Source organism: Rattus rattus, chromosome 1 (assembly GCF_011064425.1).
Source record: "Rattus rattus isolate New Zealand chromosome 1, Rrattus_CSIRO_v1, whole genome shotgun sequence".
NCBI lineage: Eukaryota > Metazoa > Chordata > Mammalia > Rodentia > Muridae > Rattus > Rattus rattus.
In genome coordinates, this window is record NC_046154.1 from 269,841,753 (window position 1) to 269,869,290 (window position 27,538).

At 46.1% G+C, this 27,538-nt stretch overlaps 1 protein-coding gene across 1 annotated transcript in view; it reads right to left on the bottom strand.

Annotated features, from left to right (window-relative positions):
- Slc38a4 (solute carrier family 38 member 4) overlaps positions 1 to 27,538 on the bottom strand; it is a 59,521-nt gene that overhangs the window by 10,008 nt on the left and 21,975 nt on the right. Inside the window, exons 2-13 of the mRNA XM_032885629.1 lie at positions 13,856 to 13,993; positions 10,525 to 10,612; positions 9,905 to 10,020; positions 7,814 to 7,887; positions 7,275 to 7,367; positions 4,801 to 4,882; positions 4,628 to 4,710; positions 4,477 to 4,535; positions 3,425 to 3,700; positions 3,220 to 3,299; positions 2,978 to 3,078; positions 641 to 765 (exon numbers count right to left, since the gene is read on the bottom strand). Of these exons, the coding sequence (XP_032741520.1) occupies positions 641 to 765; positions 2,978 to 3,078; positions 3,220 to 3,299; positions 3,425 to 3,700; positions 4,477 to 4,535; positions 4,628 to 4,710; positions 4,801 to 4,882; positions 7,275 to 7,367; positions 7,814 to 7,887; positions 9,905 to 10,020; positions 10,525 to 10,612; positions 13,856 to 13,974 (1,296 nt within the window). The 5' untranslated portion in view covers positions 13,975 to 13,993. The remainder of the gene's footprint in view (positions 1 to 640; positions 766 to 2,977; positions 3,079 to 3,219; positions 3,300 to 3,424; positions 3,701 to 4,476; positions 4,536 to 4,627; positions 4,711 to 4,800; positions 4,883 to 7,274; positions 7,368 to 7,813; positions 7,888 to 9,904; positions 10,021 to 10,524; positions 10,613 to 13,855; positions 13,994 to 27,538) is intronic.

Below are 27,538 nucleotides of genomic sequence, written 5' to 3' on the forward strand. Positions count from 1 at the left end.
ACCAGTCCGGTGGTGTGAACCCAGGACGAACCGATAGCCCTGACTAGAGACAAGGAGCAGGAAGCTCAAACACCAGAAAGCACGTGTCAGTTCTGGGGGAGAGGCTAAAAAAGAAATCACTTCTGTTATGTCTCTCCCATTCGCCATCAAGATGTCAGATTTGATAATCTGACCTGTAGATGTTACATCAGTACAGGCCGAGGAACAAACGGAAATACCATCAAAGCTGTGGCAAGACACGGGGTGATCTTTAAGGTTTGCATGGCTTTGGCTCTCACATTTCCAGAGTCTGAAGCACTTCTCTTATTTCGTATTAGTCAATAGATAACAGCCCAAGCTCTACCTTTTTTTTTTTTTTAAAAATTGAATTTAAAAATAAAGTTCTTGTTTTTCTCATACTTTAAAACACTAACATTGCTATCTATCTATCTATCTATCTATCTATCTATCTATCTATCTAAATATCTATCTATCCATCTGTCACCCATCCATCCATTCATCCATTTGGTCACCCTTAAGTTGACCTACATTCTACGAGAAAATAATAATTGGCCAGGACACACAGCTGCAAGCGCATAGATACCTAAGTTCACACCGAGTCAGAACATTGCACCCAGCCTTCAGAACTCCGTGTACTTACGGGGAACAGGACGATGGGCACAGTCAGTGTCACCGCCACCAGGACTGCCAGGCGTACCATGAGGAGAGCCGTATCAAATGTGTAGACTTTGCTGTAGGCATGGAGCAACTCGTCTTCAACTTCCCCTGAAAGAGTTGGGGGTGGGGTTACCAAGTTGGCACCAGCTCTTCACAGGAGCACATGATGGCACGCACATTCACATGTGGAGGCCACAGGCTGATGTTGGGATGTTTTCCTCAATCACTTTTTCGCCTTATTTTTGAGGCAGGGTCTCTCACTGAACCTGGGCTTGCCATTTTGGCTAGACGGGTCAGCCAGCAAGACCCTGGGATCCAGTCCTCGCACTGGGGTTTCTGACTTCATACCCAGCCTTTAACACAGGCACTAGGGATTCAAACCCAGGTCATTCGAGGTTTTAAAAGGTTGTTTCTTACAAAAATCATTAGACAAACAGGCAAGGATCAATCGCTGTGTGGTTTTCGTTTTAAAACTGGCTTGTCAGCCATTTTACTCTAAGATCTATCTGGTGCCATCTTTGAAGACAGCCATGCAGAATTCCAGACCCAACCATACATAGATACCTATGAAATCAAGACACGAATGGCACATGGATGTATAGGAATCACGGGCAGCCGGCTTCCCCCTCTATTACTCTCAAGATGAGACTAAGGGTGCAAACGCATTCAGTGGTATTGATCTTGACTAACGGATAACCAGCGAGAGGATAATACCAAATCATTAACCAAAGAGGAAAGACTCCTGAGCAACGGTGGCTCCTCCTGAGTCACGTCCTCCTGGTTTGTCATGCATTCCGTTAAACTTACCAAATCGGCTTTCTAAAAAAATGGAGGTTCTGGGAGGAGGAAGAACTATTTACAACTTTGCAGCCAATTTTCGAGATTCCAATGTACTATATATGCATACTTCCTTTTCTATTTTAAAATAACTGAGAAGTCTTCCAAAGTGTCACATGTTTGGCAATAAACACTTGATGACAGAAGTCAAAAAAAAGTTGCAGGTGCTTATTAAAATGTCTATTTGTATTGACGCCTTGACCAGTGTGCAAATATGATAACACACCTGCATTTGATTAGAATCATTTCTCTACTGGGCTACCCTTTCTGGAAGGAGTAAATGATGCTAACTGTTAAGATGCCTCACACCAGGGGTTGGGGATTTAGCTCAGTGGTAGAGCGCTTGCCTAGCAAGCACAAGGCCCTGGGTTTGGTCCCCAGCTCCGAAAAAAAGAAAAAAAAGAAGAAAAAAAAAAGATGCCTCACACCAGACGAGGCGTTCAATGCATATGTGGCCATACATACATACATACATACATACATACCTACATACATCACATACATGTACATACATATGTAGGAACCTGTATATGCATACATATTCTATATACTATTATATAAATATTTTATATATAAACACAATTTAGAATAGTGTTTGAAGGAAATCTCTTGTGTCCTTTCCTCAGGATATGATTACCCTAATAGAATGGAACAAAATGAAGCAGACATTCTGTTTAATGCATTAAGGTGCCAGCTTTCACCGACTGGTAAGGAAGGAGCAGCTTCAAACTTGAGGACTGTGGGCTTTTGCCATTTTCCTGGCAACCACTTTTCCCTAAAAAGAGTTTCCCTGGGCATTTGTTCTCGTGGTTTCTAGCCTCAGGTGGGCCAAGAAACTTGACAAATATCCAAATATCACCTAAACGTGGAGGAAAGTAACTTAATTTGAGGGATTTGGTGTGTGTGTGTGTGTGTGTGTGTGTGTGTGTGTGTGTGTGTGCACATACACACGGGTGAGTGAAGTTGAACATACATATGCATGTAAAGGTTGGCGTTGAGGGTCATCCTTAGCTGGTTTCTATTATTCCTTGAGGCAGGCTCTCTCACTGACCATCGCTCACAGGTTTCCGTAGCTTAGCTCGCTTACAAGTGCCAGGGATTCTCCTGTCTCCCTCCGCTTGTCCAGTGCTGGGAGTCCGACCATGCACTACCATGCCTGCATTTGTATATGGGTGCTAGCGACCCAGACTCAGGTCTCATGCTCAGATGCCAAGTACTTTACCTCCTAAGCCACCATCCTAGCTATAATTTGAGAGACTTTGAAAAAAAGAAAAATCAACAAACCTCCACAAATTGCTAAAATCTATTCACCAGGTGGATCCAGAGCCCACCGTCTTTGGGAAAGTGGCAAAGCTAACCAGCGTGTGGAGAGGGCACCATCTACAGACCATGCTACTCACAGAAGGAACTGAAAAGAGTTGTATTCACCCAGGCGAACTACCAGTCCAACCACAGAGAGAACGACTGGGACTGGGTGACCTACCGTAGAAGCTTAGATAGCCAAAGAGCGCAGCGAGCAGGTACATGACGAGCATCCCTGTGATGGAAATATTGGACACCGTCTGCATCTTTCTCCGGGACCGACTAGGAAGAAGAAGAACATGGAGCTTCAGTTCAAGACCACCCCTGCTCAGAAGCCGTAGGGTAAGCCTACTCATACAAAGCGTCATTGAACAAATGAACTTTGCAAATCACATTAGAACGCCAAGACAACGGCTGCCTTACTCCTTAAGCTCGCTGTAGATGGGAAGGACCTCAGGGTGGCAGACGAAAGCAAACGCCAGGATTGGAATCGCGTAGGCCGTCTGCAAAACAAACACAACAGTGTAAAGCTAGAGGTCCAGCATGGATGCTGATTCCGGAGAGCCTCAGCTTATAAAATAAGATTCAGAGACCACAGTACTCCGCCCGCCAGGGGCCTGTCACTTACGCGGGAATTGAATACAAAGTACTTGGGTTGACATTTGTCCCCACTGTGGGCTTCATACTCCACACCACTGCCATGAAGAGGGCCTGCGGCCGGCTTCTCATCCAGCCCTTCCGGGTCTCGGTGAGTGTAGTCCACCATGAAGTTCACGCCTGTGCTCTCCGAGTTATTGGGTAGCATGATCACGTGCATGGGAAGTGTGTTGTTGAATGTCAGGTTCCCGTTATTGTGATCCAGAACAGGCAGAGGGCAGGGTATTTGGAACTTTTTGTAAATCACCTAGAGTCAGTCATTACCAAATCGAAACAACAGAAAACAAAAATCGTCAAGCTTTGAGGGGGTGGGGGTGGGGGTGGGGAACAGTGGAATAAAAATCCTTCCATGTGATTTGAGGGATGCAGGGAGAAACACTCAATTGAGGGTTTGCTGAAGCTACCGGGCCACAAAGACTCCGTCTGGTTTCAGTTCAAAGGAAAGATCGGGAACTATGATTGGCCACATTCTAGGCTCCAGTGAACGCACTCTAGACCTTTCTGACTCTTCTGTGACAAAGATCATTTCTTCATTACGTATCCTATCAAACTACACGAGTCAACCAAAAGTCCTTCCTCTTCCTTTACGACTCTGGGGGGAAACGACTTACAAATTTTGCACCCATGATATTTCAAGGAATTTCACCTTCGTTGGAATTGATTTCTTCTTTGATTCTGCTGCGGTCGTCCCCTCTTACTGAGTAGAAAGCCCCAGCTTCCTCCTGTCTGCCACCCCCACCTTCTTAAACACTGCATCGCTACCACGCTCCTTTGTGGGAACGTTCACCCAGAATATGCCATTGGCTAGGACCCTGCCACCGTGAGGTGATTCAGCTATTCTTAAACCCATGACCGTCCTTTTCTCATTCCAAACTAGAAGACAATGAAATCGCTTGTGATGCAAGAGTTATTTCATGCTAGCGAAGACCTTGGGCAAAAAACAAAAAAACAAAAAAAACGAGGACACGGATAAAACACGGCACGCCCGCCAGGCTATGAGGATCGAGTCAACCAAGCACTCACCACACTGACGAAAAACACCATGCAGGTGAGGGAAAATCCGCTGGTGTAGCCAAGGTAGCCTAGGAATTAGCACAGATAGTTTAAAAGAGCTTGTCTACTAGAAGATGAAGTAAATGACAGACACACTCTCGGTTAAACAATGAATTGATACCTAAATTCTTAAGGAGAGAGAGCGGTAGGATGATCCCCACGGACACAAATAAGACGAGGTAGTTGCCATTGAGGTACCACTCCCTAGAAAAGAAAGAGAGGGGGGGTGTTGGGAACAGAAGGGATCAACCACACACGAGCCCCGTGGTATTGCGGGGAGAAGGCAAGTCATACCCAGTGTTCTCTTCAAGTCCCATGAACACTCTGATCACTTCAGGCAGCTCATACTTAATGATGAAGAGGTAGCTTGACATGGCTGAAATGGACAAAGGGACAGATTAGTGTCCGTCTGCACATAGTTGTCCCATGCAAGCCAAGAGAAGGCGGGGCATTTGGGACACCCATTCCCCACTCCCCCAGCATTTGGGACATCCATCCTCCTTGAAACGGTGAGCATCTCATCTCTAAAACAGAACAGGAAGAACGGGAAGGCCCCACACTCTCTACAAGGCTTCCAAGTCTCCTTCACAAGCAGACGCCTGGCCTTCATCCCCTACACAGGGCGGCAGTTGCTAGCAGTGCCCATGTTGATTCTGCGTTAAATCCTACTTGGGTTCTAAGGGAACTCCTGGTCCCATGTCCTCACTGTCAGTCACTAGAGACCATTACAGACGGAGGGATGTGTGTCTCTGGGTGGTGGTCTGACAAAAGGAAGGCGGAGGCCAAATGCAAGAGAGCAGAATCTCTGTCACTTCAGTCACTGGAGCTCTCCCCAAGTGACAGCTTTCTGGTCCTCCATGCTCTCCCAGAGCTACATGACGAATCTCACAGCAGAGTCCAACAACAGAGTATGAGACATAGTAGCTTAACCCTGTTTTGCTGTTAAGGGGTTGTTCCTTTTCCTCTCATTCCCATTTCCCATTGGTCAAGGGAAAAAATCACAGGAAGGGTCAAACTTCATCTACACTATCTTGAAAATATCATAAGATCTGTAAGACCTCTTCCTGTATATCCCCCTCGTGTGTGTGTGTGTGTGTGTGTGTGTGTGTGTGTGTGTGTATGCATGTGTATGTGTTTGCGTGTATGTGTGTGTATGTAAAACAAACGAAGAAACAAAACAGATCTCTTATGGGAGACATTTGTGCGACATTCTTTTCCCAGTCCACTCTTGGGTGCAATTTGCTCTTAACTTGTTATCTGACACATGGTCAAAGGTATAATTAAGACTAAAACTGACCGGGTCGGGGGCTGTAGCTCAGGGGTAGAACAATTGACTAGCATGCATGGAGATCTAGGTCCCACACTACCGCAACAGGGAAAGGCCAGTTTTACCTAGAAGCTGTCAGTGTGTGCTCTACCCTTCTGGCATGGTTATAGAACAGACCTTAAAGTTGTACACTGACTTCTGACTAGTTCCAAGTTAGTCCCTAAGGTCCCATGGAGGTAAGATGTGTGGTTATCATTTCTGATGCTGCCCGACTCTGTGGGGTCCTCATTTGACCATCTGATATGTTTTGGAGAGGACAGGTCCTTACCCTATCCTGATGCTCAGGACATCAGGATTTGATAAACCTCTGACACAGGCAAGAGCATACTGTGACAAAGGGCAGACGACATGGGAAGCACAGAGCCCCTGACTTCTCCAATACCTGCCGTGTCTTCTGCCCACGTGGTTTGGTTAATCTTTACAAAGTCCTTGGCTAGAGCAGAATCTTACAGAGGGTAAACAGACGTTTCTGATGAGCTGGCTCGCTGAGGGACCATTCGATTATAAAGCTCATATCTGCTGAGTCTCAGTGACATCACCGCCGTTAATGTGTTTGGTCTTTGGAAATTCAGGGTGCTACAGACCCGTGCGGGTAATGTCAACATCATCCTGCTGGTGCTAAGGCAATGGGGGTGAGCGGCAATCCCTTAGGGGGCGGAGAAGTCGAACTGTTCTAAATGTGGAGTTGCTAATTTAAGGGATCCCAGTGGCTCCCCTTATGCCAAATCATTAATCATATGAAATCATCCAAGTGAGAGCATTTTTTTTCGCTGGGGTGGTAGCATGCAACCTTATCTCTCTTAAAGCCACACTACTTGTGTTTGCCTTGACACAGAGATCACTTTGAGCTACATCTGGATGCTCAGCAGTGCCTGTACTGACGCTCTGAACAGCCATGGTGCCATCGCCGGGCCTGGGGAGTTAAGGGATAAACACATTCAGGTCTCCTTATTTCTCCTTCCATCCCATGTCGCAAGCTAGAGCGAGCATGAGGTGGTCTTATGAAATGCTTGATAATTTAAATCCCCGTAAGGCTTAAGGCTGAAGATTTCAACCAAATGGGCTTACATGCGAATGGCTCCAATCCAGTAAAAAGAGGGAAAAAAAGCCAAAAATAAACAACGACAACAATAAAAAACAAAAAACAATCCCAGCGATTCTGGAGACGTCCACACAAGACTTTAACCTTAAAAACCTAAGGATCAATGAATGCACAGTGGGCACCATGGGACTGGTTCAGTGTTAGGGCTCATGCATACTCAGACCCTGATGGGTTCAGTTGTAGGTGCTGGAGGTGTGGTGAGATTAAAGACTACAGTGTGGTTGTTTTCCTGTGCCGCCAGTTGTTTGTTTCGGAAGTTTCTTTATTTGATGTTTCTGTATTTTGCTGAGCATCCTACAGAAAGTACCAGTGGTCCACTGCAAGCCGCCGCCCCCTCACCTCCAATGTTCTGCATTGTAATAGAGATAAAGGCTCCAATTTTCCCAGGCCATCCAAACGCCTTCTCTCCCAACTTTTCATAGATCAAAGACCCTATAAGAAAAAGATAAAATTTCAGTGTTAGGGGATCGTTTTCATGCCCCTAGCATTTCCTTATATAACGCTGGGATACTAAGCACGTATAACTAAACAGTACAGAGAAATGATCCCCAGAGACCCAGGAGCAATGCCAAATGCTCTCCAAACAGAAGCAATGGCGCCACTCGCTTGAGCTGTATACCCCTAGTAATAACAGCTATCTCCTCCCATTTGCCAGAAATCTTTTCCTCCCCCATTTGGCTTTCACCCTTGGTTCTCACTTGACTGGTTAACTAAAAATTTTGAGAGAAAGCATGGCTGGGGTCAGAAAAAAAAATGATCCGTGACACTGAGTAACATCCTTTTTAGCTTATAACGCCGTGTGAGTGGCCGGATTCTTTCGTGAGAATCAGACTCGGAAGATAGCCTTTGGCAGCAGTTAGGACGTAAGGGTGGAGTACCTCCTTCCTTGGCTGTCTTCAGTAAAAGGTGAACCGAGTAGAGCGATAGAATTGCCACAGTGAGAAGCATGATTCTGCAATGAGACGGAAAGCAGACAAGACAGATTTGTAACAGGTAAAACACTGTTGCGCTGAACGTTGCGAATACAAACTACAATGGTAATTCTGTCTCTTCAGTCACCAACTCTGCAGAAAAAAATAAATATGGATTTTTGGAGGATTCTGGGAAGTTCTTTTCACACTGCCACATGTCCCCTTGATGCCGTACAACTGGGACTTTTCTACACTCTACCTGCTTCAAGTACTACCTAAGGCTCCTTCTCTGGCACTCCCAGGGAGATTGACACTTCGTTCTGTGCACTCAGACCGCTGGGTTACACGCTTGGAGCTGCTCTAGCTGTGTGGGTGTAACCCCTCTTCCAGAAAGCAGGTGTTCCAGAACAGTCTAACCAATGGCTTTCTCATCTGCGCAATGTGCATGCACCTCTTTGAAAGAACTTACGTAGTCTAGATTATGGAAAAATAATGTGCATCGGTTCCTCTACCTTAAATGGGTGCCCGCCGCGGCATACATTCTAGAAAACGAAATTCATGGAGTGCTATGTTGCCTGCTTTGAATTAAGTGGGGGGACAGCCAAGCCTGTTCCTTAATTTCCTAGACCCACAAAGCACGTCCTGTGGTGTTTAGCAGTGTGACGGCTCTGCTCAAGTCAACATGCTAAACGAAATGAAGGCTTTGTTTGACGTGTGGAATGCCATGTTCTCCAGAAGTTGATCCGTGGCTCTGTGGTTGGGGAAAGTATTTTGTGGTCCTGCTCATCAATGATCTGTGATAATTTCATAACTATTTTTAATGCCGTGAACGGTTAATGAGAAGGCAGCCTTTTGTCTCAAAGGTTGTGTTCACTACACAGTCATAGAGACAGGCAAATATATTACGAGCCTACCATTCAGGTGGTAAAGGGCTAATCGTTTTCGAACACGGTTTACGGAAGTTGGTATAAAAATCCATTCAGCTAAAGACTATTATACATGAAATAGTTCACTCGACACAAGGTAAATATTTATAGCTCTGCTCCTCAGTCCTTAAATAGCTGTGTGATTACATAATCATCTGTGACGTCAGAGCCCAGACAGCATATATTTAAAGTGGAAGTGTGGCATTCTTAGACAGTTAGCTCTCTGGCACAGTGTTTGGGACCAGGCTGCGTGTTCACACAGCTCCCAGTGTGCGACTTTATGCTTGCGAAGAAGACGGCTACGGACAAGTGTGTCTTGGAAAATACCAAACTCTGTGTAGCCACGCAGACGCCTGTGGTTGTCCATCACAGGCGAGGCTCCTGTCCGGCCATCCTATTGGTCAGCTGTGGGATGTTAACTACTTTCGGGCAGCCTTTGTCCAAGTGTGGCGAAAGTGCACGGATTTAGAAACCGGCTTCCGTCACTCCACAAACATCCTCTGTGTTCTCTGAAGCACTGCGTTAGGCTTCAGGAGAAGGTATGTGGTGAGACGTGGGGTCAACTCTCTGGGTCTCATTGTCTAGCAAGGGAGCTAGGCACCAACTAAGCAACTCAGACAGACGCACAAAGGTGTTGCCACTGAGACGTGTATAATACATTGGCCCCCGTCACAGAGGTCAGGGAAGGCCGCACCAAAGCAATGCTCTGCTGAGACGTGAGGTGTTAACGAAATGAAGAAGGAGGAAAAGAAGGCTCTGAGGCCGCATGTAGAGGCCAGTGTTGGTGTCCGGTGCCCAGAGCCACAGAGAATAGCATTGGCACATACAGGGCTCTTAGATGACATGAGTTATTTTTCTCCTGACATTATTCAAGAATTTGGGGTGGGATACTTCTGATTGCTGAATGCTACACTACTTTAAGCACCTGTCAAGTGACGAGACACCCCGTGAAGTGGTGTCGCCTTCCTGCAGAATGATGGGATGGCGTGACCTTCAGCGGCTGGATACCCAAACCTTCCGCTACTTGGCGTAGAAGACAAGGGCGACTCACCAAGACTCCCTCAGATTAGTCTCGTTCACAGAGAGCTTTCATGAGGTGTCATGCTACTCACAGACATGTATGTTCACTTACACAAAAAGGACGATCCCCGTGTTGGCCATGGCGTAGGACAAGCCCAAGATACCACTACCCATGATGGCGTTACTCAGGTTAAAGGAGGACATTCCAAAGGAGGTCGTTCCAGGGTGCTTGAAGAAAAGAAGTGCAGCATAAGCAAATGTTTGCCAAAGGGTCAGTCTTTGCTTTGGTGACTCTGCCCACTATATGTCCTGAGACTATATCCCCAAGTGGAAGAGTAGAATAAAACCATAATGAGCAAAAGCCATTAATCACTCCGAGGGTCAAGGAGAGCAGGTGCTTTTGAATGGAACGCAAGGCTTGGCCTCAGTATAGATCGCAGGAAAAACTAGAAATACAGATGAGCGATAAAAAGGGGGGGAAGGGGAACGAGGTATGGCCGTGGATTACATTTGAGTTAGAATGATTTCTTGAAAAAACAAATAAATTTCATAAATGATTCATGCGGCCATATGGCAAACGAGAAAAACAAGCCTTTATTCCAGTAACGGCCTGAATAAACAGAGAATGTGCTGATGAAGGCTTGGAAAATTTCAATCACACTGTTTTCCCACCGAGACCTCGGTAGGTCAGACACCCTCTGTCCTGTTTACCTCCTGAGAGCAGTCACTTACGTGCTCATCCGCGTAATCGGTTAGCCTCTTCTCCAAAAAGCCATTCGTCAGGAACTTCTGACTTTCGGCATCTTCATTAGCAAATTGACTGTATGAGCACAGGAAAGAAAAAAAAACAGAACGGGGAAAGCCCCGTAAATGCTCTGACTTGCATTTAAGATCATGGTGACGTAACGGACTGAATCAGGGAAGACAACGTCCAAGCCGTGCCTCCTTCTCTTCCCCACCGACCTCTGAACTCTTCATGAACGGATTTGGGGAAGGAGAGGGTGTTACGAGGAAGGACATGCTATCAGTTGAACATTGTGTATGCTATCTCTCTTTCGCCCAACACTGACTGTGCAAAGAAGAGATTAATTACCTGGGCTTAATTTTGTCCCCTCTTAGGAGCCATGGTCCCAGAGGTTTTAACACTATTGTCCTGCCACAATGAGGTGAAACTTTTATTACTATTATTATTATTATTATCATTATTATTATTATTAAATTATTTTAATGGTACTGGAGTGAAGCCTTCTTTAAGGCAAGGGTTCTGTATGGCCACAGGCCCTAATTTTACTGACACAGCAAATACGTGGTAAATGTTCAGGCTGTCCTCTCAAATGATGCCCAACATATCCCTGTGAGGGGAACTTCCTTGGTCCTACTTAAAGGTGAGGTGACTGCATTCAGGAAAGGGAAGGAGCGTGTGTCTACCTGCTGGACACATCCTGTGGTCTGTCCCTTCATCGCACAGCCCCAGCAGGGCTCCGGACTACTATACCCCCTTTTCCAGGTTGCATCTGCCCATACCTGTATTTCCAATAGGAAGACAGTTGCATAGCAACTCTGGGTGGTACTGGGTTGCATGTGTGTGAAAGCATGTGCACACACGTGTACACTAATTACTCTTAAAAGGTATTCTGGTTATTATTAGATAATAAAAGAAACTAGGGAACTTATTAATGAAACCAAAGTAATTGGTAGAAAAGTTGGGAGAGAAAGTAGACTTTGAAAAGGCATGAAGTCGGGGCGGCGACAACAATACGGCATGACTTTAATCCCAGCACTCGGGAGGCAGAGGCAGGGGGCTCTCTGAGTTGGAGCTCATCCTGGTTTACAGAGAGAGTTCCAGGGCAGCCGCAGATACACTGAAAAACTATCTAACTAGCTATCTAACTAACTGGCTAACTTGATAACTATCTAGCTATCTAGCTAACTAAATGAATGAATAAAAATTTACGAGCCGTACAGGCTCAGGGCGGTTATGATTTGCCTGGACTCAGGCTGCACAAACTCATGGATGATGTCCCCTTCCTGTTCTGGCCAGTTCCAGCAGGCACATACAGGGGCTTTGAGGCTATGGCCAGAGGGTCAGTCTCACTTTCGAGATGCCTGACCAGCAAGACCAGCCGCCACCATTACAGTTTTATCTACAAAAAAAAAATATAACACAAGCCTTCATTGCTACATCACACGGTCAACTCCGCATGTGTCTCAAAAAGATGTTCTAGCTGGCAGTCGGGGTTGTTTAAGGCATTTCTCATATCCAAGAGTAAGACCAGACAGCCGGCGGATGGTTTTAGGGAGAAGACCCTTGGAATTAAAAGGAAAAGTGAATCGCTCTGGGAGATCCTGACGAGTTGTCTTTTATGGCAGGAGCTAATCCTAAACAGACAGGGAGAAGTCACGGCAAACAGCCCCAGCAAAAGAGGCGTCACGAGGGCGGTGACTCTCGGACAATAGAGTGCAATACAAGGTAAGGCTGGGACACATCAGGTGCACCCACAAAGCTTCTCCGTGTCTCTGGGGACGCAGAGGAGGCAGCCCCACGTGTACAGGAGAAGAGCACTCCCTAGCCCTGCCCGATGCGTTCCTCCCAAGAAACCCGGAGCCCTCCGCTGCTGCCTTGTGATTGAACTGTCGGTGTTTGATACGCCAGCTCTGAGGGGCCGTTACATAACGGTCACAGTTGGAGCCTGGGATGGACGATAGGGTACAATGGGATGAGGGAACATAGACACAAGTGTTTCTTACAGAACAGTCCAGCACTCTAACCTGACTCTTCTCGGCCAATGAAAATCTTCATTGCATTGGGTTTTGAGAGTTAGAATTTGGAAGTTAGGAAACTGTTTCTGAGATGCGACGTAGACATAAAGCAGACAGGGATCGGACAAAGCACGTGAGGGAAACCCTCAGCGGGTTAAGTGCTTGAAGGCAGACCCAACATCTAGTGAAAGCACAGGGGAAATGAGCTCAACCAAAGGCTACAGTAAATTGAAATTTAAAAAAAAATGCACAACTACGCTTTCATTCAAAACCAAATATAAACACAACCCATCTATTTAAAGTGAATATAAAAATCACAAAAGTGACAACTGGGGCACAAGCCAGCAGCTAAAAACAATGCATCATTGTGCAGAGCTAAGATGATGCTGTGTGAGGCATCCACTGTGGACTTGGGCTGTTGTTGGGATTAGATCCCCTTTAGCTCCTCCACCCCCTGCATAACTCACCTGAGTGCGTCAGTATCCAAAGAACCATGGGTTTGGGCCAGCAATGATGGAGAGGAGAAAGAACCCAAGATTGCTAAATATTACTTTATATACTCACTTATTCTTCAGAAAAGGTGTCTGCTTGCTAGCCCACACTGCCCGGAAGCTCACGAGAAGATAAATGGCCCCTAAGTCGAGCAGCCACTCTGCAGACATCAATGCCGTGTGCTTCATTTCATTCAGGAGCCACTGAGTCTAGGGACTGACCTCCGCTGGCCCCAAACCCTGAACACTCACTGAGTCTGTAGGGACAGCACTGCTTCCTGATTGCCCTTCCCTGCCTCTGTGAAGGAGGATGTGAGAGGTCCTTATCAGAAACGGCATGGCTTCTGCAGAGAAGTGTGGTTGGTGGAGGAATATAATGACCGGAAATTCAGATGGAAGGTTTAACGGGCTGAGAATGAGCCCTGGATTTAGTGAGTGAGCGACCCCGTGATAGCTTGTGAATGAGACTGTTCAGGACATGCTTTTGGAGCAAAAAAAAACAAAAACAAAAAACAAACAAACAAAACCCCTCTGTAGACAGACAACATTGAAAGCACAGTCAAAGGAGGAATCCCCCAAAAGATAAAGGGAGGCACAGGCTGCTCTCAGGGAAATGTGGGTTACATCAGCAATGGAGACTCGGACCTTGAAACTTCAGTTTCCAACCAGCCACAGGGCTAATGTGTCAATATCAACATTGTTATCTCCTGGTGAACCATAATAAACGCAATCATTCCACCAGGACCCTGGTTCTCCCAGCCCATGGCCCATCTCATTTCTCCACGGAGCCTCCACAGTTTTTCACCCCGTACCTGTCCATGGCTCCCTTCTCGGAGTTCCCCATCCCGGTGTAGCAGCTTTGAATGCTATCCACGCTGCAGCTGTCCTCGTACGGTTCGATGTTGACACTTCTCAGTTCTATGGGGTCCATTTGACTTCACAGCCCTTTCCTGTGGACAGAAAAGACTCTTGAGTACAAATAATACACGGCACCTTCAGCTCGAGGCTTTTCCACTTTGTTGACGCTCAGAACACTCTGTTCTGAGAACAGAGCACAAAACACATCGTTACAATTTGCTCTGAATTGGATCGATGAATCAGAATCCCTTTGTGAGGATGCTCGCTGTAAAACGTGTAAAGGAACAAAACGAAGTTCTTGAAAAACCACACACACACACACACACACACACACACACACACACACACACCCCGAAAGTTTCCCTCAGCTACTACAAAGAAAGAAAGAAAGAAAAGGATGAGAGAAAGAGCTGAAAGGAGGGAGGGAAGGAGAGGAAACGAAGAGAAAAGAAGATGGAGATATTTTGCAACCGGCCATGGGAATAAAAAATTCCATGGTGGAAGCAAACACGGTGCTGATTGGGTGTCTCTGTAAGCTGTTGCATGGTTTTTTTCAAATGGAGGGGAGAGGACAAAAGTAAATTATTGACAAAGGAAGAAAGCCTGCCAGGTATCCCTATGAGCAGCAACTAGAAAGAACATTAGTGCCTTAATTTGAGCATCAAGCCACCAAACTGCTCATTAAAACATGGCCCAGGACGGGATCAAGGTAGAAAGTCGTGTTCTAGGAATTTCGAGTACAAGCCACAGCAGAAGCCTCTAACACACCAAATGCTCGGGTTTGCCTTGGCGTGTATGACGTAAGACATCACCTACATCAAATTGAGATGTAAACTAACCACAGAGACATTCATCTTTTATACTGCACCTTGTCTTTTAAGTCATGGGTCTCAGCACAACTTTGGACCTCGTTCTCCCTGACAACAAAGGGATGAGGGAGACCGGCTGGCTCTGCCTTGTGTAAAATATCACAAAGCATCCTACGCTATCGATAGAAATTTCCTGAGATGCTCACACTAGATGCAGTCAGTTGCTGTTGAGCTCTTCTACTGACAGAAATATAGATATACTCTAAGGGAGTGGCTCTAACGTGTGAGCTGCCCACCCGCTAAAGCACATACTGAGCAGAGATACAACGTGGAAATTGCTGTAGAACTCAAAAAGTCACAAATCCCAAGAAACACGAACCTACACAGGAGAATGCCCCAACCAACTCCAGCAGTGTATTTTCGGAAGACAGCTCGCACGCTTGAGCATGGGACCTGACGTTATGAGAGCTCAAAACACATGCGGACACTCCCCAGCATGCATGTCAGTCCCCACAAAAACGACAAGATTCCCAAGTAATGTAGCAATATAGAGTAGGTTTTTAAAGTTACATGATGATCATAATAATATCCAAATAAGGAAATAGCATCTATAAAATAAGTATGTTGTAAAACAAGGAAAGTTTAGTCTATGCAAAAGCGATTCTAAAAATAAGAAAAAAAATAGCTATAGGAACAGGTGAGTCAGCTGGAGAGAGAGTTAGGAAAGTGGGAGATAGAGTCGTAGAAATCACTCAAATTGTAACACCAAGGGATAAAGAGTCAAAAATGTGAGGGAGAAGTTAAGAGATTGACACAGGGTCTAACAGTTGTTCTCAAGGGACAGAATCACAAGATAGACAGACAGACTGGAAAGAGAAACTAACAAAGAACTGGTTCAGAATTCAGGAAAGACAGCAGCTCCCAGAATTTCAAAGAGGACAGACATGCATTTCAGCCAAAGGGATGAAAATGAATCCTTTATTGATATAAGGCAGAATAACAGAAAGTCAAGACGAGACTATTTATAAAGTTACAATGTTTCTAACTCTAGAGACACAATCTCCATTTGCCCTCATAAAAGTATACTTTGACTTTTGATCTTTTCTTTGGCTGTGTACAACTCCTTTTGGACACAAGGGGTTAGTGGTGAGCTCCAGGGTCAGTCAGCTATGTCCTCCTGAGGGTAAAAACAGCCCATTCTCCAGTTTGCTGTGAGGATAAACGGTTGTGCTTGTGAATGTCCCTCAAAGACCCATGTGTTGAAGGTTTGGTTGTCAGCCTGTAGCACTATTAGGAAGGAGAGGAAACTTTAGGTCACTTTATATCCCGCTCACTGCCCCCTCCCCTGCCCTGTGGTAAACCAGTCTCTTCTGTCCGTGCTACAGCCTTGTAAACAACACTTCCACAGATCCACATCAAGAAGGGCAAACCAATGGAGGCTCTGAACCTATCCGCCCAAACACACCCTTATTCCTTTAACTTGGTTACCTCAGGTGCTTTGTCACAATAACAGAAAGCTGACTGTCGCAGTGGGTTAGATGTACTAAACACATCTTCACCTCAGGGATATTTTCAACTTAAAATAGATGGATCAAGTTGTTGCTTCACTACAAATCAAGTAGCAACCATGGCTTCCGTTCCTTACGTCACCTCCGAAACAGCAAATGTATCTTAGGGTGTGTTTGGTTTCTGACCCCAGGACAAGGGACTGAGGTACATAGTTTACATACCAGAGCAGACCTGGCCTCCAGGTTCTCCCAGCATCCCTCAGTCCCTACCTAGTATACCCTGCCTCCAACCCTGAACTTTCCAGCCCAGGAGCTGGGCTGCCCTTCCCCTAGAGGCTCCTCCCTGTATAATCCAGACATTTTTGTTTCTCTCTCCCTGCTTCTCATCTCTGTGTGAGAACCCCCCTCTCACTTTTCTCTCCCTCCCCTACACTCCTTTCCCTAGAGTGACTTCCCTGGTCCCAGTTGGGGTCCACCAGAAAGCAGCTTCCCAGTAAACCTGCCTTTAATACAGTCTAATCTGGCTTAAACTGTCTCCTCTCACCGGCGGGGGAGAGATAACCTATCAGGGTGTATCTTTATTTTTCAACCTAGCTGACGGGTTTCGGCAACAGCGTATAAACTGAAGACAGGACAGCTCCAAGATGCGGTTGAGGGGAAGGTTTTTATTGTGGATACGAGGGAGAGTACAGCCATGGGAATCTGGAAGAGTCTGGAGCTGGGGGAGAAAGTAGGAGACTGAACATGACCATGAGAGGAGAGAGGGGAGTGGGAGAGCGAGAAAGGGGAAGAGAGGGAGGGAGGAGAAAGAGGAAGAGAGAGAGCACAAGACCAAAATGGGAGGGTTATATTGCGGGAGAGGGAGAAAAGGGGAGGGGGAGCGAGCACGTGGCCCAAAAGAAACTGGGGGAAAGGAAGCCCTCGAGAGCTGGAGAAGTTGGGGAGCAGAAGAGCCAGGATGAGGGCACAAACTCTATGACAGGTATTTGTGATGTTGGGAGAGCATGGAGTCCCAAATACACTTTAGTACACTAACCAGCCCCACAGTCAGCCATTGCCCCCAGTTTCTCCTGGACCTGACAAGACACGCTTTCAATTTCAACCTATATTTTTTCCCCTCACCCTCTTCCTTAGTTTCAGGTCATTTTTGCTGTCTTATTTTATGGACACCATGCTCCCCAAACTCTTTCTAAAGTGACCGAACTGCCATGTCCAATACTCCCCACTGCTCCCTAAGTTCCATGTTTCATGAGGAGAGTTTGCACATCTGGAGGTTCCCCTCCCCCACCCTCCCCCTTGTTGCTGGTTTCCCTTAACCTCCTGTGATCACAGGCCATCTGCTGTGTTTATGAGTGAAGAGCGTATCGGTCGGATTAGGTCACTGTGTTTTGTGCCACCATGGGCTTGGTCGGTTCATCGCCCTCCGCTCTCTTGCTGGTCTTTCTGGTTCCTCTGCAGTGTGCAGGGGTAGGGAGACCCTGAGTCGGGGAGCAGCACCTGCAGGACCCACTCCTTTGTATAATTGCCACCGGGTCTGGGCCTTCTGTTAAAAATGCATCTCTCACCCCTCATCGAACGAGCTTTTTTTTTTTTCAATACAAGGAAGCTACTACAGAAATCCCTAACTTGTTCAAAATATAGAGCTTTCTAGTGGCCATGGGACGCACAGTCCAAGCCCGCACATAAACAACGTAAACTCTAGATGTCAGGTTTAGGGATTATCACCGAAGAAGGGGTAGACAAACCGAAAGAACCAGAAAACCAGGACTCCTGGGATTAGATGGTGTCTTCTAGACATCATCAGGGAAAGTGTGCCCACGAAATCTCAACAGGGCCGCCTAAATGCAATGTGCAGCTGACACACCAGTTTCGGAGAGGGGCACTCTCACGAGGCCTACCCACGCACAGATGAAGACACAAGGCAATCAGTGGCTGTGGGGAGAGGGAAAGTCAGTCCCCTCCAGGGACGAGCCCAAGCGGTCAGCCCTCAACACACAAGCAACCCTAAGTGGGCTCCGAAGGCTTTCAGAAATGTTTGTACTCTCTGTGCACCAGTTCTTACTACAGAAGAAGAGGTCATGAGCTCGACAGGGGGTAGGACACAGGAGAAGTTGGAACAGGGAGACGGGAAGGGCGAACATGATATACAGTACTCACGTGTGAAAATTTTCCCCAGAAAAGATAATTTAAAAAAGGCAACCTGGGGGCTGGGGATTTAGCTCAGCGGGAGAGCGCTTACCTAGGAAGCGCAAGGCCCTGGGTTCGGTCCCCAGCTCCGAAAAAAAAAACCAAAAAAAAAAAAAAAAAAAGGCAACCTGGGGTTGGGGATTTAGCTCAGTGGTAGAGCGCTTGCCTAGCAAGTGCAAGGCCCTGGGTTCGGTCCCCAGCTCCGAAAAAAAGAAAAGGAAAAAAAAAAGGCAACCTAAATAGACTACAGTACTCCAAAGTGATATTCTTTGGTGAATATTGTCACTGGTCACCTGTGACCTCAGCTCCCCTTTGATTATGTTGGCATGGCTTGATGCTGCTACAGAGCCCCCTCTAGAAAAAAATGCACTTACCCTGGGGCTTGTTCCCTTTCTCGGGTTTCCCAATCCACCCTTCTGGCTTCTTTGAGTTCTTCAAAGTCTCCATGAGCTGATAACATCACCAGCTCCTCCTTGTCATACTTTCTATGGGCTTGGTTTTTGTTTTAAGTCTCCTTGCTTGATTCTCTAGAGGCAATACCCCATACCCATTCCTGCCTACTTCTAAGACTTTAAGGTCCGAAGGTAATGGGGCTAAGAGATAGCCAGAATGCTGGTAAGACGCCGTACTTCAAAGGGAGCCTCCATAAATATGCTTCTGGGAAAAAAATGTAGCATTTGAATCAATAGACCCAGTAAAGAATAAATTCTATCAGCGATGCCTCTGAGCCTGATAATCTAAACAGAACAAAAAGGTGGAGGGGGACGGGGAAATCCACCTTCTCTCCTAAACCTGGAACACCCACCATGTTTGTTTCCAGGCCTACTCATCCAGGAGCTTATGCAAATAACTACCTGGTTCTGAGCTTGTGAATAAATTATTCAACCAAGTTTTCCAGTTCTCTACCTTACTGGTGACAGATAGTGCGACCACTGGGTCCTCATCATCACAGGGGCCAATCCCCATAATATTTTGAGACCCCGTCTCTTAGCTCTACTGCTTGCCTCTTACCTGTCCTGTTTGGACTTTGAGTGCACACAGCAGACTTTCAAGCTACCACTCTGCCCAGGCTTCTCTAAGTCATGCTTCCATGTGACCAGTGGCCTAGCTGGTACCTCCACATCTCAACATTGAAATGCCACATGTCTAAAATCTTCCTCGTCTTCCAATACAAGCCTCTCTAAGAATATCGACACATGGGTACAGCTCCTTGGACCAGAAGCAGGAGTCGAATGTGGCAAATATTCCTTCGATCCCAACTTCCAGTCCTTTACAAAGCCTGGATGATTTTACAGGCAACTCAAGTTTTCTCCAACTGGTCTACCTTGTTCCATGTTTTCCACCACCAACCACTCTAGTAGACATGAGCTGATCGAGCTCCTCGAACACTCTCTTGCCTGCCCTATCCCATATCCAGTCTGCACACATAGGTTCTCCACACACGAGCCAGAGTGGCTCGCTGGAGCTCATCCTATCCTCTCTTTGCTGGATGCCTTCTAACAACATCCATATCAAACAAGCAGAACCCGGCTGTATGGTTTTTAAGGTCTGTGTTTCCCCAGCCTCTGCTCATATCTCGTGCCACGCCCTCCTCGTCTGGTGTCTATAGCTACACTATAGTTTGAGGGGATAGACTGTGTCCTGTCACCCAGGCCATCTGCACAAACCAGTCACAGTGACTAAAACGTCTTTTCTTTTCCCACGATATCTCTCCTTCAGCTCTCCCATCTGCAGGACTACAAGAGTCTACCACAGAGTCCGACCCGGTCTGAGAATCAGGGAAGGCCCTCTGTGGAAGCTCAGGTCTGAGATCTCTGATCACGCTTCAAAAAAAAAATCTGAAGCCGAAGTTTATTTCACTCCACTGTAAGGGTTTCATTACATCGCTTGCCTGAAACCATGTTAATCTCGGGATCAAAGCCACAAGTTACCAAACCTCATGTGGTGCCTACTCCATACAGCAGCCAAGAACTATTTTAAGGCTTTGTATAAATCACCCCGGGGAATCCTCACGGCAGGGCGCTGAGTAGGTACCAGTCTTGCTCTTGCATATACGGAGGAGAAATGGACATTTGGGTTGAGTGGCCGTCACCTACTGCTCCTTCCACAGAGAAGGAACGCCTGAATGTGGAACAGGGCCTCTGCCTTTGATGACAAACAGCACTAGGTCTAAATCTTGGCCAAATTACCTAACTGGTGACTTCCAGCTTTCTGAAAAAAAAATGGGAGTAATACCATTTACCACAAAACTAGCATCATGAGAGTTTAAGTACAGTAATGTTTGTCAAAGGTTAGCACGGAGGAGGTCCTCAATACACTCGATCCCTTTTCCTTCTTCCAATAATCAGAATCCCACCAATGTCTTTATCTACATTGGAACATACGCACTAGCATGTGTACTTCATCTTAGACACCCTGACAGATGGCTTTTTGTTTCCAGAACTCTTGCAAAGCTTGTAAGTAAAGTGGGGGAAGAACTTATTTGTATAGTACTCTTACTATATATAATAAGAGTTTGAGCCCTCAGCTCCCAATCCTGATTTTGGCCATTGCCAGGCATCAGTCACAAAATGTGTAGCCCATTTGCATCTCTGAATACCCAACTAGGGATCTGGTTTAAAGGACTAACAGCTACAAGAGTGATTTAAACAGCATTTATATCACAAAGCAAGCAACTGGAAACATCTTGATCACATTGTTGCTGCCAACATGTAACTTCACAACATGAATAGACTTTCAGCGTGAAAGTGTTTCACCGGGGCGTTCAGCAACTCATTCAGCAAATGTCCAGAATGAAGTGCAAACCGGAGACTTTGGAAATCCCAGAGAATGGCTTAAGACAGAGCCCCAAGCACACGGAACCCACCCTATTAAAGCAGCAGCTTTTACAGAGAGTGCGAGGAAGGTTCTTGCTCTTACTCTCTGAGTAAACACTTGCTGAAAGCAGAAAGGAAGGAAAGATGCCTGCAACCACCAGGGCTGAGAAGGCCCCTTTCGTGTAGCTCTAAATTTTGCTCCTTGCCTCAGTACTCCGCAACTCAATTTCCTGGGAGCTCACTGGACGCAGATAGTCTTTTCAACCTGGACACCCCATCACGAGTCTTTGTCCTTTATCCGCCTACTCAGATCCAAGAGAACAAAGCCTACCAGTCTTTCAACATTTATTTAGAATGCATCCACCTCATAGTCACCCTCGATCACTAACCTGGAGTGATGTCCCCATGACTTTCTGGACTCCATAGTCTTTAGCAGCAAATTCCATCACAGCTGTCATTCAAAGAGTCACTGGCCATCTTGTCTTTCCCATTGCCCCTCAGAACCTCTTCATGCGTTGTCTCCTCTGCATAGAATTCTCTCCTCTGTACTCTCAAGGAGGCCTCCGAGGCTCAACTAGGGCAACTCCAGGGAATTAAAAGCCATGTGGCTGGGAAGCACCTCTGAGACTCACTGAAGGAGAGCTCCCATGTTCTCCCAGCATGCTCTCCTTCCCCTCTCAGGACTCCTCATAGTCCATGCTTACACTTTCACTTGTGGGCTTATTTGACAAAAAGCCATCTGCCTAGCCAGGGAGGAAGCTTCCTGGGGATGGAGTGGGTGCCAGGTTTGCAGACTCCTAGCATCTGGTACTGTGTCTGCTGTTATATTCTGCAAATACCAAAGCAATTTGAAATTGTGTTCATTACAGACATGGGCACACGTGCTTGCTGGTTTGGGGCATGCAGCGGGAGAAGGTGGGCGTGCGTACCAAGGAATGACACTAATACCTCAAAATTGAGCAGCAAGTTTATCTTGATGACCAAGAGAAAACACAGTACAGGCATGCTTCCACCCCCCAAATGCTGCGACTGTTTCTAAAAGTCAGATTTACGACAGAATTGTTTGTCCTTCAGCCTTTCTTTCCATCGGAGTTCAATCTCTCCATGACTAAGTAGGCTAGAACTAACAGCACAGGCAGAGCTCGGAAGCTCGGGTGTCATCCATTATGTGTGCAGATGCAAAGTCAAATTTAAGGTGGCACAAGACACTGTCATGTTAGTGTTAGGTTTTAAATCCAGGACAAATGGACTTTAACCTATCAAAGTGGATGCTGGCTTCCAAGTTCTCCTTGTATCCCTCAGCCCTCAGTCCCTCCCAGTTAGAGTCCTCCTGGCTGGCACACCCACCCTCTACCCTGAACCCTCCACCCAGGGGCTGGGCTGCTCTTCTCTATGCAATCCAACCATTTTGGTTGCCTGCTGTCTACTTTGGGCCTCCTGGCTGCTGCACCTGGTTCCCCTCTGTCCGCTCCCTGAACTGTCTCCTACCATACCAGGGGCAGTGGCGTACCGCACACTTTCCAGTTTATTGCCTTTTCTCATTCAGTTAGCAGACTTTCAGTTTAGCCCATGTACCTGCCGGTGTCTCGAGCGGCAAACCCCTTACGCCCAAACCCTGGTTATCGAATGTGTTCGGGTTTCAGCCTTTAAATTGCTGCTAAGGAGCTCGTGGTGGAGGGTCCTCAAAACGAGAAACTTCTCAAATGCTGTGGCTGTGGCTCAGCACCAAGCCAAGACCCCACAAAATGGTAAACAAAACTGCCCTGAGTCAGACACTGGAGTGGTGACCTTCTGTGAGGACGGCAAACATTTGCTCTGCCTGATAAGTGACAGTGGAGGGAGTTAGTGACATCAGAGTGGACTTTCCACCGCTGCCATAGGTCTGGTCCTTCAGACCATCTCAGTGTTGACCAGTCTACTCCAAAAGCCGGGCAGAGGCAGCTGACGGCCAACGTGGCAGTGACCCTTGGGTTGGGCGAGTGAGTAGCAGCAGCCCATGCGACTGAAAACCGAAATGTCTTCTATCTGAAGAACCAAATAAAAATCGCATCTGAGGTGTGCCTTAGACAAACGGCGGTAGAGTTCGCGTGAAAATGCATCTGATATTACCTCCGTGCTAAAGAGCCTCTGTTTCCACAACGGAACACTCCTACTCATAGCTGGACAGCAAAACAAACTGTTCCTCCAACTCACTGTTTCTTACTGACACATGGAAACATTTTTGGGACTGGGGAGATGACTCCCATCATAAAGCGCTTGATGCACAAGCACGAGGACCTCAGTTTGATCCTCAAACAAAAAAAGCCAGACACGGTGATGGGTGTCTGCAGTCCCAGCACTAAGGAGGTTATCTTTAAAATGAGGGCGAGAGTAGATAAGGAAGACCCCCAGTGATTGACTTCAGTATTTTAGAACTCCCTTTATCGCATGCGGACCCACAGCTTAGAGATAACAGCTACGAAGAATGAGAACGTTAACAGCCTGTGCTGAGGCTCTGTTCTCCGCCAGGATTATTGCTTAGCAGGTGAGAGAGGGTGTGTGGCTGTCAACCCAACAGAAGTACTGCTTTGAGTCTGAGGTCAACTTAGTCCACGGGGTGCTTTCTAGGCCCCCGTGGGCTGTTGTGTGAAGCCCTGTCTCTAAACAACAAAACAAAAAATTATAATCTGCAATGGTAGGAATAGAGGACCATTCATGAAATTGGAGCATGTTTTCTTCCTGACAGACTTTTTTTCCCCAGAAGACATAGTTATCATAAGCAGAAACCCACAACTAATCTTTGGTCCTTATTTCTCATACAACAGCCAGCCTATGGGACATTCAGCATACAAGACTTTGTCAGAGGAAACTCTGTGTGAAACAATTAAATTAGTGATGTCTAGGAACTCACCCCGACTGTGATTACAGTAGATTCCCAAACGTCTACGCTCCATTACAGATTCAAGGCCGCCTCTGGAGAGACCCTTTTTCTTTTTCTCCCCAACATAAATGATTTTCGCTTCCTTCAAAGCAACTGACATATTAAAAATAACAAACTCAATAACCTTTGACACATATTGTAAAACGCAGTCGAAGAAACCCTTAAAGTCTGACTATCACAACCCTAAATGATGCCCTCGTATTTTTTTTAAGTACCTTCTACAAATAATTTAAGCAGAAATCTAGACCGGAGGCTCTTGCATTACGGAAGAATTGCAGTCTCTTTAGAAATCCTGGCTAACTTCATTTAACGTGTCCAGAAGGTTCACTGTAAGCCACCGTACAGGGAGATGAGCTGCTTCTTGAGATTGGGGTGTTCCCAGTGGGTTCTAACACTCTTGGTTTTGCTTTAGTCTTTTTTTTTTTTAATGGAAACCATCGCCAATTTCACAATCAGATGCTCAATGTATGGATGTGCAAAGCCTCCGCCCACGTGGCCATTTAGAGAAGAGTTGTTTCTAAGCTGCCGATTCTACATCTTCACAGCTTAAAGTCCTGTTTATATTCATTCAGTCCCATGGACTCTTGTTATGATATTGCTCCTTTTAAAAATGTCCTTTTTAAAAAAAATTATCGATTAAAAAGACAAGGAAGACCTCTCTCTCTCTCTCTCTCTCTCTCTCTCTCTCAGAAGGGGAAACACTCATCCACCCCACCTTCACTCACGGGACATTCTCTCTGTGATCAAGTTTCTGTGGGCTTGGTTGCATTGTGTCAGCTGAAGCCAGGACAGTTACACTTGAGCGTCTTTCCCTAACGGTTAGCCCGGTCTGTGACTTAGCAGCAGCTACAAGGACTGAGACCGCCTGTGGGCTTCGCAGGGCCTCTATTCCCCTATCATCCACCATCCAACTTTCTGATCAGACCCAGAACCACTGGCAAAAGAGATGTGCAGCCGGGAACTGGGTAAATAATTTCAATGTCCGGTAATAATGTTGGGTTGATCTCTTTAAGCACACAGTTATCCGTGTAGTATTTTAGCTCATTTTAATTTGTAATGAGTAAGCAATCGGCACGCTCTAAGGAAGAAAGCAAGCACGACTGTAAGCCTGTGAACACGTATGTAAAACGAACTGTACCTTAGTTATTTATCCAGTCCTGTGCAGCCTTTCATGAATTGTTTGGGATGGCAGACCCCTGTCAGAGGTGACTTATCTGAACTTTTCGGAAAGCAAGACAATAATTTAAAGGCCAGTGGGAGTGAACGACATGAGCCAATCAACACCATCACCTGGCCCCAACACCTCCCTCACCTCTGCTTGCGTCAGCCTAGAGGAGAGGCGCTGACTTGGTCCGCTGCTGGTCACTTGGCTTAAACAGTGGTCACAGCGATTTCTATTTGCTTTTAGAATTTTGGCTCTCATACAAGGAGGTTCTTACTGAAAGTCTCACTTCAGTGTCTCACTGCATAAAAAGCATCCGTCGTGTGGTCAGGGGACTGATCTTAGAGGCTTCGCTTCATAGGTTCTATGAATGAACCATATGAAGAATTAGACATTTAAAAAGTCACACCGTAGGATGTCGGAGTCAGAATGGAAAGGTGGTACTGGTTACACGGGAGGGTCATTTATTTCCTTTGCCTTGCTGACCCATTCGGTAGAAACTTTACAGGATGACAGAACGTCCAACAGTACCGAGTTACTCAAGGTGCCAGGAGGTGGAGATTGTAGACCTTGTTGGCCATGGCTGCCTCGCTAGACGCCATGTGCTGAGCAAACAAGCTAAACACCAGAAGAGGGATTTAATGTGTTGACAAACAACTTATCTGCGATAAAAATTGATCAGCTAGACATGCTGAAATGGAGATGAGAAAGAAGCAGAAACCAACCCAGACCCGGGATCTTTGCCTTTTAAATGTGTATGACGTAAATAACGTCATAGCCAATCAGAAGCTCTGTTACAATAGAAACTCTGTTACAATAGCCCGTCAACGCCTGTTCCTATAAAAACTAAACATTGTCTGTTCCCTGGTTAAGAAAGTCCCAAACTGATGCAATAAACAAACCATCGGGGTCACGTGGACCCGCCCGCTCCCCTCGCCCTCTCTAGCGTGCCCGTTTGATTTAGTAACTCTAAAATGGCACTCTTACCCTCACCCGTGACAGCGTGTTCTTTACTCTGGTGTGTTCTGGTGTGTTTTTGCTTTCCTTCTCTCAGATGAGTGCTATCATAATTCATCAAAAAAGGACTACGCCTCGTGGATCTCAGGGAAGTCAGAGAAAGTACTCCTTTTTAAATGACCGTTTCGACCCCGTAATTGCCGTTCTTCCCATTTAGGAATGCATCCCGTTTGCAAAGTTACCCAATGAAGATGAGAAGAAGCAAGAAAGATTTGCAGTGGCAACTGTGAGGAAATCAAATGCTTCTAGCAAAATCCCGTTTCCTGCTGGGTCGAAAGAGCCAGCATGATGTCATCCCGATAGGAGAACTTTATTGGGTCGTGTCTTTATATTAAATGGGGAGCCAATAGACGTGTGTATACTCCAAACATTTTACTTCCCTCAACATTTCCTGTGTCGACTTTTATCATTCTTACGTCCAAGTGCACACGGAATTAAAATTAGCACACTTCCCCAGTCTTTTTAAAAAAAATTCCAATTATGTGAAAAACTCTAATCATGAAATGTATAACACTTCTTAAAATCAAATTGGCACACATGGAAACTAGCCTGTTGGTAGACATTTCCACACATTCAAATGCCGCCAACTTAGTGGAGAAATTGTATGATCTGTCCTGGACAAAAGGCAGAAGACTTCCCTTCTGTAGGAAAAGCAGGCTTGCAGCTGATAATGTGACATTCTGATGATGCCTCCCATTAATGATGTCATAGTGTAATTTCACATACATCCAGGGACAGATGTATGCCATTTTGACTCTTAAAAACGTAGTAAATACAATATATTCAGGATCTAGGACGGTTGGATTGTCATTGTAGACGATAGTAAAGGCTCACAAACGTCGTCTGTTACAAGTGAGAATGGACAGGCATGATGTCACACACCTTTATCCCAGTACTTAGGAGGCAGAGACAGGCAGATCTCTGAGTTCAAGCCCAGCCTGGTCCATAGAGTGAACTCTAGGACAAACAACAGCCATGGCTGCATAGAGAGACCTTTTCTAGATAGATAGATAGATAGATAGATAGATAGATAGATAGATAGATAGATAGAAAGAAAAGTGACCTGGGTCTTAGATATGGCTAATAGGGCAAATCTGGGTATTGAGGTGAAAATTTAATGGACCCCCTTTAAAGGGAACCCATAAGTAGATAATTCCACCAATGGGGACAGGCGCTCATGGTCTCCATGAGCACTTGGCTGGGACTGAGGCTGCTGCA